Source organism: Vigna angularis, chromosome 1 (genome assembly GCF_016808095.1).
Source record: "Vigna angularis cultivar LongXiaoDou No.4 chromosome 1, ASM1680809v1, whole genome shotgun sequence".
Lineage (NCBI taxonomy): Eukaryota > Viridiplantae > Streptophyta > Magnoliopsida > Fabales > Fabaceae > Vigna > Vigna angularis.
Window position 1 is genome coordinate 30,231,088 of NC_068970.1, and position 14,377 is coordinate 30,245,464.

At 33.2% G+C, this 14,377-nt stretch overlaps 1 protein-coding gene across 1 annotated transcript; it reads right to left on the bottom strand.

Annotated features, from left to right (window-relative positions):
- Positions 1–414: 414 nt before the first annotated feature.
- LOC108327612 (uncharacterized) lies at positions 415–4,899 on the bottom strand. Its single transcript, XM_017561302.2, has 7 exons — positions 4,577–4,899; positions 4,392–4,468; positions 3,607–3,741; positions 2,638–2,692; positions 2,384–2,471; positions 859–957; positions 415–745 (listed from the first exon to the last, which is right to left on the bottom strand). The coding sequence occupies exons 1-7, from the start codon at positions 4,867–4,869 to the stop codon at positions 632–634; spliced, it is 861 nt and encodes a 286-aa protein (XP_017416791.2). The 5' UTR covers positions 4,870–4,899; the 3' UTR covers positions 415–631.
- Positions 4,900–14,377: the final 9,478 nt, after the last annotated feature.

The following is a 14,377-nucleotide window of genomic DNA, read 5'->3' on the forward strand; positions in this document are numbered from 1 at the left end:
TGAGTGAAAATGAGAGGTAGAAAATTAGGATTTTGATATAAAAGTAAAATAAGTAAATGGTAAAAGTAAAAAGGATAATTTTAGAATTAAAAAATTTTAGGAAGGTACAAAAAACAGGGTGGTGGAGGGAGCACCTCTCCACCTTCTCTTATGAGAAAGCTGCCAAAACTATAGGGATCCATTATATAGTGGTTAATGTTTCATCCTCTTACAATATGTTACTGGGTTGTCCTTCTCTAAAAAGTTGGAAGTTGTGGTGTCCACTACATACCTTAAAATGAAATTTCAAAAATAAATAAATAAATATAATTATATATACATTTCAAAATAGTGAAACAGTCCTATTAAAATTGTGGTGATTAAAATTTGATATATTTCAAAAGAAATTGAAAAAATAATACCGCAAAGCAAAAATAAGGAACGAAATTAACATTTTAGTCAAAAATTTAATACAAATCCCACGTGCTAAAATACACAAAATAGCATATACACTATAACTATTTCAATGTCATAATAACAGTAATTTTCAAACAAGGTTCCTATTTCAGTCATTGAGTAGCGTTCTATATGCAAGCTACGAAACCTGATATTCCTGAAATGCAAGGAAACCTTTTCCATAAGCCAAAGACAACTAAACTCGGTTATTTGATTCCTGAAGCTCAAGTTCTCGGAAAAATGTGCGGAGACAGCCATTAATGATACGAGGGGCTGCTCCATCACAAAACCGTTTAGCAAGATCTACAGCCTTCAAAACAATTATATAAATTATGAGTTAAACTTTTTTTATGTGCAAAATAATAGGACACGATATAAGCTTAAGTAATGTTTGGTTTCTCATCACGTGAACTTAAGATATACCTCATTAATGACGATTTGGTGTCTTGTTTCTAGCACTGCCATTTCGGACATGGCCAAGTGAAGAATACAAAGCTCTAAAATTTTTCCTGCTGGTTCATTCTGAAATGCATCAACAGAAAGATGCAAACTACCATGAGCATTAGCAAACAAAATGGATCTTTAAAATTTAGCATAATTGCGTGCAAGGAATAAAACTGAAATAAGTAAAAGCATACCATAAATACAAATTGACAGAAGCTAAGTTGGATCAATGCATGACTTTAAGAAGTAGATACAGTACATACAATTCATTAAAACATTATCAAACCAATAAAAATACGAAGTCATCTATACTAACATTAAACATGATAGTGGCAGACAGATATCTTAGGCAGAAGAAACTTTATAACAGTAGTATAAATTTTGCACAACAAATATGTTGTACCAGTGAGAAGCATTTTGCAGTTATGAGCAAATAAACTAGGTGATCAAATTAAAATGATGATAGTCTAGGGTCCAAGACAAATAAGCATACTTGCCTTTCAATAGTAGGTGTTTCATGTTTTGTATATTAAATGAAGAGGGAATGATGGGTATGAATGGGAAAATATGTTATCTACCATAAATAAACTCCAGGTGTTGAACCAGTAACTTCCCCTATCAAGATCAAACTATAACAAAAGATCAAGCTATTAGACGAAATCCCAAGAATATCTGACATGTCCCCCCCACCCCCACCCATCCCCCCTTCCCCCCAGGAGTTTTTCACTTCTTTGGGCTTGAAGTGTGGACAAACATACTAGTATACCCTAACCTGTTATAAAATTGCTTATTTTATCTATAAGATGGGAACGAGTATCAACCTCTCGACAACTTGGTCATGGAAACTCTGATATCATGTCAACAACCAATTTTCTAAAAAGAGTAAGCTATTAACAGAGGACTTATTAAAATGGATACAGCCCAGGAAAATAATAGAGAAGAATCGAGTGAATTGCTTGCGTGGTTTTACTCAGCAGTCTGAATTCATATAATATGTACATCATATATTTACAAGAATAAGAAAAAGGAATATACATTATGTGTAATAATTGGTGACAGGAGAGATATATGAAACAGAGCATGACTCAACCCATGCCTCTCTGAATTAATAAGCTTAGCTATGACCATTTTGCAGGAGACTTTTTTCTTGTCGTTCTGCCTTTTAATTTGAAATTGTAAATTATTGCATTGTTCCTATGGATGACAAATATAACTAGGGCAAGATAACCAACCATTTTTGCATGACATTTTTTTTCTTCTCATTCTGTCTTTATATAAAATTCAAAATTGTAAACTATTGCACTGTTTCACCATTGACCTTATCTATTTCCCACTTTTTTCAGGGTGGTTCAACTTCGTGTAACAAATAATTGATCAGGATTGGCGCATTAGTAACATAGAAGTCATCCAATAATAAGAAGAAATTATGCCCATGATCAATGAATTTGCAGCGGCAAGATAATAAATTGAGTAAAAAAGCTACAATATATATCAACTATTATACCTTCCAATTTTCAGGGACGATCTTGTTAATAACCAGGACATGATTGTCCCATGTATCCCTGACTGCAACCAATAGTTTCCTAGTGAATCTGCAGATAGGGAGTTGTAACATTATTACCATTGCCAACAAACCTTAACGCAAATAAAAGACCCAGTTTTACAGTGCGTGTTTGGGGGGTCGGTGGGTGAGGGGACGAAAGGACAAGCTTATATTTAAAGTATGCTTTGGAGGAGCTGTAAAGGGTCTACGTTTACCTCAAAATCAGGTTGTTATATACCAACCTTGGTGGAGCTGTAAGGACTTCTGCCTCTGCCATGCACAACATAACACATTAGTACAATTTAGAGATGAAAGCAACAACAGAAAACTGCACAGATAATAATAAATACTTTACAGCCCATTATACATTTCTCTGGGCATATGTGCCACATTGTGTTGTCACTGAAACACACAGACTTCTGTCATACGAAAGAATATAACACAATAAGGAAGGCTGTGTACCAAATTTAAATCCTTAAGATATAATACCAGAACATAGACTTCTGTCCATAATGTGACTTGTAAAATTGCTTTACAATATAACCACAACATAAACTCTTGTCTAACACACTGTTAGAATAAAGAAGTAGCCCTTCAAAGCTAACTTACAATACCAGGATGCAAAACCTTGCTGCAGTGACAACCAAAGTAAAACTTATACATTTCCAGCCTAATCACTACTAAACTAAAATGTTCAATGGAGTATTCCTAAGTTTCACTGATACGCAAATGCTACAACTCCTCAGCTTAAAATATCATGAAAAGTCAATAAGGTTTTCTAGATAAGCTTACTTTCAATCATGGCAGCAAGAGAAACACAAAATAAATAAATGGTTGACTTTCATCTCCAACAACTGTTAAAACTGCAATTTTTTACCAGCAAATTAAATTGACCAATCATATTTGCAAGTCACACGGGTGTGCAGAGGAGACAACAAATAAAAAATGTGAAAAGAGACTACTCGGCTTTCAAAGCTCGTACGTTATAAACTATGAAAGACATGTACATACAACAACATCATGAAGCAGTAGCAAATCTGGTTGGTTTCATTTTTTATTTTTTAAATGTTGTAACTTGCAAATGTCAAGTAAAAGAAAAGCAGGGATATATATACATTGAACATTCTATTCAAGCATTTTCACCAAAGGAAAAGAGAGATTCTCGATCTATGGTTTTTTATTACCAATGGCAGACTCTTCTTCAATGTGCCGCAGAAGCTCATTTGCCTCTTCATCCGACTCAACAGTAGCAGGTGGCCCTCCAAAACTCATATGATTATACTCCAACAACTTTTTCTTGTCAAATTCATATCCGGCCTCTGAAACAACAAACCAAATGCACCCAATTCAAAACAAACGACAACAAAAACCTTAACTAACCACGTTATAGAACATGTTTGGATAAACATTTCTATTAAGCACTTCCAGAAAAAAGGAAAACAAAAGAATATAATAAATTTCTTCAGAAGTTAAAATTAGTTAATTAATTAACTTATTTATAACCAGAAGTTAAAATTAGTTTATTTATAAACTACTTCTCACGTTAACTTCACCAAATTTTGTTTTTTAACTCATACATGGAGAAACATGAGTATAATGTACCTTTATTTGTGTTTCCATTTACTTATTTCACTTTTTAGTTATAAAATTGATACCTTGTTTTCCACTAAAGGCTATAAGCCAGATTCACACAGACATTATCACAGTAATAAAAAATATGCTTTTTCGAAGATTTCTACGGAAAAGAAAACAAAAAAGAATGTTGAGTGCTTTCTATACAAATTTCTGAAAACATCAAATAGATTTCAAATAAAATTGCAACTTTATGATTAAAAAATAATAAACAGTAAACACAGATCCAATTTAACACCCTCTTGTCTCAATTTTGTTTCTTATCGTCATATCATAAAAGTGTTCATTGATAAGTTTATTATCCCAGCAGACCCTATCATCAAAGATAAACCGTTACCTCGCCGCGCATTCATCCGTTTCTCGAAAAGCCGAACAGGGTCCATTCCCTCCAAACATGCGGCATAAATAATGGAGCTGCACGAAAGATTCTCATCAGAAAACAAAGTGTACAGAGAAAAGGTAACTGACAAATTAGTAAGTTGAATGGAAGGAAGTAAGGAAGGGATTCGGTTCAGGTTTTACAGTGCGAGTTCTCTCGCGGCTCTGGGGCTGCAGAAGCGCCCAGTCTTGTCGATTTTGGGCAGAGCAGGTACGGAGTTGTTGTCGGGTTTTCCCAGAACCGGAGCTTCGTGCTGGGCGAGTGCGGAGGTGGAACTTCGGAGAGTGTTACGAAGGGAAAACGCTACGTTTTGAGGGAAGGAACAGTGGGTTGGTAGTGACGAAGTAAAAGAAGAGCGTTGGGGAATGGAGATTTTGGGTTTAAGAGTTGCAGAGGATGAAGGGGAAGAACACACAGGAAGCAACACTCCCTCCATTGCAACACAAGATAAATGCAAATATCTTAATCTTACACATTCTTACTATATATATATATATATATATATATATATATATATATATATATATATATTTGTTTGTTTCTGAAATATATTAGATTTTACTCCAATGTTTTATAAATAATTCATCCTTTAAAAAATGAAATTTCTTAGTAAGTAACTTTTTTTATGAAAAATAAAAGTGCTTATTTAACAATTAAATTATTTAATTGAACTTAAATAATAAAATAAAAATATTTTATAAAGACAGCGTAAAGTTGGACTATTAGAGAAATTAGAAAGATTAAAAAAATTGACTTGGTGTTCTATTTTGTAACATCTGGGCACATCTTAGCGTTATAAATCCTTTCCATGTCACGCAGTCATTGGTCTGCCTCATCAGGAAGGCACGTCCCACTGAACTTGGCTGGGCGGTGTTGAAGGAAGCTTTCTAAACTCCACTCAGCATGTGGTGTAGCATTAGAAGAGGACGCCCCCGGCGTGCCTCTGGTTGCAGCAAGAATTTCCATTAACTGTCGCTGTGTAGTCTCAGAGCTGGCGCGAGCGGCCTCCAAGCTCTGCATGGCGTTCTGATTCTGCTGCATTAGCGTGGCATTCTGCTCCATTAAAGTAGTATTTTGCTGCTGCAGTCTATCAATTACAGTCTCCATCAACCTAGTGCTATTGGACGTGTCGGGCTCGTTAGGCTGAGGTGGAGGAGGGAGTCTAGGCGCCATGTATTCTCTGGACCAGAGAAAACGAACGTTAGTTATGTTCAAGAGTTAAAAATTAATAACTCATTAAACACACAATAAGTACACAGCAAAACGCAGTGCAATCATAACCTACAGTGTCCTTTAAGAGAACAAAACTGCTCTGATACCAATAATGTAACATCCCAAAATTATACAGTCATCAACTATATACTTAGAATAATCACATGTATTAATATGGCAAAACAGTCTTAAAAAAAAAAAAAAAGAGGGATTAAATTCGCGAATGGCCGAACGGCCTTACATGCATACATAAGTTACGAGCGTTTACAAAACAATGAGGACGAACGGTTTACAAAATAAAATACCGAACGTCCAAGTATTTACATCAAGCAAAAGGGCGCTCGCTCACAAGCGGCCCGCTATCCTGAATACACTAACTAAAAACCGAACGCGCTACTGTTCGGCCTTCACTTCTACTTCTACGAGATTTGCGTCCTCCAAATTTTCTTCTTCCAGTGTTTCTTCAAGTAACGCTCCTCCGTCTGCTCACATCCACACGGATGATCATTGCATAGACAAAACGAACGTTCATGGACGAACGACAACACAAGGAAATAACACAGGGTAAGCTTATTGAATTTAATTCAAGTTAAACATACATTTCATACATATCAAATACATCAAATGAGTCACAACACATACATTCAATTCATCCATTAACTAAATAAAAATTCTGATACTAGACCGACCGTCCGGACTGTATGAATTCTGTGTAGCTACGACGTCCGTGCACCCAGGTGGGATAGCTGGAATATTCGTCAGCATCCACCTGAGGTTAGTCCGTTCTGTCCAAGTTACAGTTATGGACTAAGACCTCCTGCCATTCCCACACATGACATACTCCTCTCTACTTGAGAACGAGCACTCACGGAATATCAGGATGACCCGCCAGCTAATCTTACCACATTCATACTTTACAAATCTCAATTTCCAACCAAGAGTCTTTCCTCCCTAGAACGCTCGTTCAAATTCAACAATCGTAATTTCATCTCTTACACCATTCGCACATCTTAATCTTTCCTCTTATTCACACTTTCATTCTTAGTTCCACTTTCATAAAAGGACGAACGTCCAGCCCTCTTTGTAATAGAGGACGAACGTTAATACAATACCAAGACAGGCTCGTTCACGAGTAGAATAAAACCAACATAGGTTATTAGACGGACTTCATTACAACTTGAATCAGTTTGATGAACTGACTCTAGTACGATCTGGAAAATACTTAGGATAATTTAAGTTCAATAACGCTAGAGAGAATCAAATGAATAGATACATCACAAATTGTTTAGATAAATAAATCGAGCACTATTTAATTCAGGAAACGAACCGTCAGTCAATGATCGAGCGTGAAAATAGGCATTTAATGAAGTTTCTGGACGAACGTCACTGAAGTCTTGGACGAACGTTATTTCAGTTCAGGACGAACGCTATTACAGCTCGTTGCTAATTACGGAAAGAACGAGCGTTCGGTATAGGACCGAGCGCTACTTATCACGTACGTTTTGGGACGTACGTCTATGGGTCGAGACCATTTGCTGATTCCAAATCATAGAAATAGGATTTTATATAAGTAGAAATGGTGAAGTTATGTTTTTGACAATATGACTAAGTGTCTGAATGTGTATTCCCAAGCTTCTCAAATCCTCACACAACACTCAGGATATCTACGTTTGGCCGAACGCTCAAACGTAAAAATATTTATAAGAGGGCGTTCGTCCTCAAATAGAATCCTTTCCAAATGAAAGGGTTCGACTATTTCAAAGAATTTACTGAGAATACCGAACGGTCAAAGACCGTTTCGATAATAAATGTTCCATATCATATGATAATTTATATTCCAAGTTTCATTTACATCAAATACATTTTCTCAGTATATACTTTCATGCATTCATCTCATCATACAGCTCATATTTCAGTTTAATCAAATCATAAAACATTTCATCATTTCCATACATCAATTCAGGATCATACTCATATGCCAAACATCCAATATCATAAATCATACTTCAAACAACACATACGCACATGCAGTACAATAAAATCATAAGAATTAAATCTAATAAGCTCCCCTTACCCGGATTCAGTAGTGATCGTCCTAAATGAGTGGATCTTGATTCGTCTAAAAGAAGCTCTCTCAACGTTTCTCTTAAGCTCTCCAACTAAACTAACCAAAAGAAAATGAAGGGCTTAGTCTACACCGTTGCATGCAGCTGAATACAGTTTACAGGAACTCCAGAAACGAGCGTCCAAGTGAAACTTACCAGAACTGTAAGTTGTTCGGCTAAAAATGAAGCTCGCGGTGCAGGGAACGTTCCTACGGTGCTGAAACGTGAACGGAGAAAAGGGTGGTAAGTTGCAGAAGAGAGAAGGAGAAGGGTTCAAGAGAGAAGGAGGAGAAATGGAGATTCTGAGTTTGGAAGGGAAGAAGGTGCGCGTAGAGAGTGGGAGCTTTTCCAAAAAAAAATTTTACTTTTGATCAAATCCCACTTCCAGACGAACGAACGTCTCTCTGATTTACACCTGCACCCCACCATTCACTTCAGAAACTTCCACTTTGACAAGTGACGCGCATGCATGGCTCGGTGGTGGATTTTTAATGCACTGGACGCGTGGCACGGAGCATTAATGGAAGCAGTGTGGTAACTCATCAGGAAAATAAATGGGACGTGACATATTTTCTCTCATTCAAAATGCATATGTTTATTCTTAAAACTTTAAAAGAATTTGAATTTAAATTTTCCATTGAATTTTTAGTATTGTTATTATGTTGTATGGTTAAAATATAATTATTTAAATGTTTTAAAATTTATTAAAAATTTATTACTATAATAATATTAATGTATTTTTAAAGTTTAGTAAAAAAGGGATTATTACGTTCAATGTGATGGAAGCGTTACAAATATATGCTAACAAAATCATAAAATCTCATTATGCCTGTTACCTACTTTTTAGAGTCTCATTTAAATATTTGTCATTATTGTTATTTTCTGCACTTTCTTCTGTTAAGTTTTTATTAAATGGAATTTGTCTTTTTGTAAAGGGGTTTGTTAATGTGTGTATGCCTATTTTTTAGTTGATATATTTTAGTAATGTATATCGGGTTCTAAAGAGTTGAGTCATTTACATATTCACCTTCAGGTTCATTCAAGATCTCTTCAATTTCACCATCTCCACTCACTTCTTTAATTTCATCATCTGCATATGTTGAATCATCATCTCTAAACAAACCCTCCATGCCAATTATCAATTCTTTCGGATGTCATTATGCTTGTGAAAATTAGATAAAATTATATACGACAAAAATTATAAAATGAAAACTCATTATAAAATCATTTTTTGTAAGAACTTGTTTAACAAACGAGGGTTTCTCAAAAATTATAAAATGAAAACTCATTATAAAATCATTTTTTGTAAGAAATTGTTTAACAACGAGTATTTCTGATTTTTTCCAGGTCAATTATCAATTCCTTTATGTTTGTGAAAATTGGATAAAATTAGATAAGACAAAAATTATAAAATGAAAACTCATTATAAAATCATTTTTTGTAAGATTGTTTAACGGCGAGTGTTTCTGATTTTTTGAATTGGGCTACAGTAGGGATGACAGATAAAAGGTTGGAGTGAGAGAGATGAAAGAGAAATGGTTAAAAGGAATGAGGGAGGTGAGTAAGAGATTGGTTTTTTTTTTTTTTAGTTTTGAGAATGAAAATTATTAAAATATCCTTAACCTTAAAAATTAGAATCCAGAATCCATGATATATAAGAGTATTTTTGTCTACTAAAACTCGTTGCTAAAATGTACCAACTGAAAAACAGGCGCGTTAGCAAACCCTTTTTTTTAAATATATATTTTTAAATAATTGGAAATATAATTTATCTACACATACTTCATTCTCCCCCATCACATTGATGCATAAATAGAAAAGTTCGAAGAAATATTTAGAAAATTTGAACCAAAAATATTGTTTACATAAATTTAAAAATTTACTATATTAATAGATTGTTTTCATAAGCTCTTTGTCATTTTCCTCCTAATATTCCTTTTCCAAGAGGAATTGTTATGTTTCTCTTTCTTATCAACCTTGTAGGCTAAGTCCAAAAGGAAAATTATTAGCATGTAAATCCGAAATGATAAGAAAATATAATTATCTTCTAGAAGTAGAGAGTAAAAAAATAACAAAAATATGACATATAAAAAAATATGAACGAAGATTAAATGCTTAAGGTTAAGGACAAGTAGATTACGTTTATACACAGAGACGAGTACAAAAATAGAGTAAATGATCAGGCTCACTAAATCATTAAGTAATATGTTCTTTTTGAGACAAAATTGAAATGATAATAATATTTTGACATCTAAATTTGACAAAATTGAAAATGAGTTGAAAATGAGGTGGATAATGAGACTTAGTGTTAAAAGTTTGTCAAATTTGATTGTCAAAAAAAGTATCATTATTCAAATTGAAAAATGAATTAGGTGAGATTAAAAGGAGAGTTAAGATATATGATAACTATTATAAAAGATGGGTTTCCTAAACATAACTCACATAAGGTAGATAATTTTAAGACAATTATTATAAATTATGCATTTTTATTTTATTTTATTTTGGGTTAACTGTAAAAAAAAGGTAGAAAAATATAAATAACTTGTTTATGTTCAAAAGAAGGGTGTGAAATTATATTTATAATATAGAGAACATTATAAACAAGATAATGGTTAGTCCAGTGATGAATTTTGGTGTAATTTGGGTTAGTACTCTCCTAGCAAGTTTTTGTTTTACCTTGATAATTTATTTTCCTTTATTTATATTTTTTTCGCTCAAAATTTGCAGTTCAAACATTTTCACTTTAATCAATATTCTTCTTCACCATTATTGTTCATCTTCTTCATCTTTGTTCATAACATTTTATAGGCAATTTATTTAATTAAACGTATTTTTTAAATTGATCCAAAATTTAAATGGTTTCCACATCAATTTTGTGTTCATAACATTTTATATACAATTCATTTAATTAAATGTATTTTCTAAATTGATCCACAGTATAAATGGTTTGCACATCATTTTTGTGTTGATTGTGAAATCTTGAATTAAAAATACTTTAATTTAGATTGAAAAACAATAGGTTGCTAGTCCTCTTTACAAAGAATCCACATTCAGTGATTTGGTCCACCAACAACGTATTATTGAACGTATTATTGAACAAGTATAAAACCAAAATCCTTGGGAATCAACATCAAAGTAATAATACTCTCAAAACAAAGTTAATCAAAGTCATAACTCTCCCCTACAAAGTTAATCAAATAACCAAAAACACATGGAATCAATCCAACCATATATAAATCTAAGTAACCTATAAAAGAATTTTATAACCTTTAAAACAAGGCATCGAATAACTAGTACCACGAAAATACCTCAAAATCCATTTTACATCATTACAATGCAACATGGATTTGATAGAAATCGACTGATCATATCAACATGTACAATACATGGTCTTGTACAAACTGTCGCATAAGGAACTCTAGTCATAAATATCTTCTCAACTTCATTTAAATGACTATGTTCAACACTCAATTTAAAGTGATCAATAAGAGAAGGACTTATAGCTTTAGAATTTTCCACCTCGAATCTTTGCAACATCTTCTTGATGTAATACACATAATATTCTTTTCTCTTCTATCACATGATATACTTGTGCCAAGAAACTTTTTAGCAGCTCCTAATTCTTTCACATCGCCAAGTGTTTTCTTTAACTTGTCAATTTTGAAAATATTTTTCTTAACGATAAGCATGCCATCAACATAAAACAATAGAATAATAAAGTCATCATTTGAGAACTTTCTAACATAAATACAATTATTAGAAGTAGTCATTTTGTAATCTTGATCACACATCACTGCCTAACAAGTGTAGAAGTTCATGTAAAAGAGTATATCATGTCGGCTTTATACCAACCTCGGCATTAAACACATTACAAGTTTTGTGGAGCATCCTTAGTCAAATGGGAAGGTTGAAGTTGTGAATAAAGTCATTTTGTTAAAATTGAAGAAAATGTTGGATTTAGCCAATGGGAGATGGCTAAAAGGTTTGTTAGAAGTGTAGTGGGCATATAGGTGAATTCCTTAATTCTGTACTAAAGAAACACCCTTCAACTTAGTATATAGTATTGATGCCATGATCTACTAGAAATAGGGGAGCCATCTTCTCGGCAACAACGATATGATAAAAGTAGCAACGAGGATTGTCTTTACATTATTGAAAGGCGAGAGAAATCTCAAATGCACGAAGCGGCTACAAAGAAAATAACAACTAGAAAGTATAACTCAAAGTTGAAGTTGAGAACATTCCAGAAGGGTTATATGGTATGGTGCATGGCCAATAGTGTTAGAAAAAGTGAAGGTATGTTCTCAACTAATTGGGAAGGACCATTTCAAGTAGTGGAAGATATCGACCAGCCTATACCTAATACTTGAAATATAACTCACTTGAAGTTTTACATTAGTTAATCTTATAACCTATAGTATATTCTTTCCTTCCTCAATCTTTTTTCTCTAAGGAGGGTTTTTGTTCGAGAATGTTTTCATCAATACAATAAGAAAGTTTCTTATATATGCATGTATTCTTTATGCTTTCTATAAGAAAAAATATGGCTAGTTTCTCTTACCAAGAAGGGGGGTGAATTGGTAACTAATAAAAACTCTTTCTTTTTAAATATTTCCGAAAAATTAAGATGACCTTTAAATGTGCACAACACAATTATGAATAATAAAACAATAGAGAAATAGAGAAAGAAAACAAACACAATCTTTTTATCCTAGTTTAGCCTCAATGCTTACATCCAGTCTCTTTCAATCAACCTTAGATTGAAAGACTTTCCACTATAAAGATTTTGAGTTTTTACAACAAGGCTTTACATAGACCACACTGCCAAAATGTAAAACACCTCTCTAATTCACACCAATCTAATATAGCAAATACAACCTGCAGAAGAACAATCCTCTTAACTGCAACAACCCTTTGAGACTTTTCTCAAAGTTTCAAGAACCTCATGTTCTTCTTCCTGGCTCGCGCACAGGGAAACAACAATCCTCTTGATTGTAAAACAAAACCTGATCAAAATAGAAAACACCTAAGTAGTGCAAAATTTGATCAGACAGTGAGCGTTTCAACTTGTTCTTCAAGAATCCTTCAAGAGTATAACTTTCTTTGAATATTGTTGGAGCAATTCTATGCACCTGCAAAATCTCTCTAAAACTCTTTGATATCAGATATGAAAGGTCTCAAATGATCAAAGTGTTAAAAGTTTTTAATACATAAAACTCTTTGATAACAGAATTACAATTAAAATAGTTCAAATTGATTATGCATTTAATGTAATCGATTGTTAATAAATGCTAGTCAAAACATTTGAAAATATGACCGTTATCACTGTTATGACTTAGCTTGAAAACAATTTTCAAAAAATAACAAACTTAATTGATTACATAAAAACAAATTTTGAAAACCTTTTCACTTCAAAACTCATCACAACACATTTCAAAAAGATGTTTGCAAAGACACGAGTTTTAATCGATTATGCACTTAATGTAATCGGTTATAACTTGTTGTTTTGCCACAATTTTAAACATAAGCTATCTGATGAACTTAATTGATTACAACATCATTGTAATCGATTATTTCATATAGAGTTGCATTTTGTGCTTGTGGTTTTATCACTTAAAACATGAATATGCATACAATATATATAAACGCAATTATGATCTTAGAAGTATGCAAACTAATCAACATATCATCATATGTATTAATCATAAAGAAACATTTACACAACAACAAATGTATCAATTCATAAAGAATCATAAAGAAACATTTTTGTGCTGTCATGAAAACATATATGTGTTGTCATCATCAATGAGTTGTCATCATAAAAAACCAAACACACTAGGGATTGGATTTAACACTTATATTGCTCCCATATCAACACTTTCTCTTAAAATCACAAGTGTTTAAGCACGACTTTTGTAGTTTCCCACTACTATCTTATCGGTCCTAGTTGAACACCTTCGTAGTTTCCTGCTAACTACCTTGTTAGTATTGGTTAAACATCTTTGTAAGTCCTTCTCGATTCTAGTTGATCGTCTTCGTAGTTCCCTATTGGCTACCTTGTCGGTCCTGGTTAAATATTTTCATAGTTCTTACTAACTACATTGTTAGTCCTGGTTGAACATCTAAATAGTTTCTTGTTGATTACCTTGTCGATCCTTATTGAACATCTTGAGACTTCCCTTTCAGCTACTTGGTTGGTCTTGATTGAACATTTTTTCAGTTTCTTGCCGAGAACAACATCGATCCTAGTTAAACATGGAAAATAATTTTTGATGACCATGATTACTTCGACCTTTAATTAAGCATTACACCTAAAGGATTTATGGGTATTGGCGTCAACATTTCCAATATGACAAGAAATTCTTAAGTCATAAGGAGAAAAAAGAGAAAGAATATAAGTATTAAGAGAAGATGATTTTCATTCATAAGCCCCGAGTGAGATATTCATTACAAAATTGGCCATCATACATCTTTGCAGATATAACAAAACAAGTTGAAGAAAAAAGCAACATTGTCATCAAGTCAAATTACACTATTCTACGATTTCAGGGTTAGCATATCTGACATTTTGGATTGCCATGACAACTTCGATTTCCTCGACAGAGAGACTAGCAACAATGGTGGGAG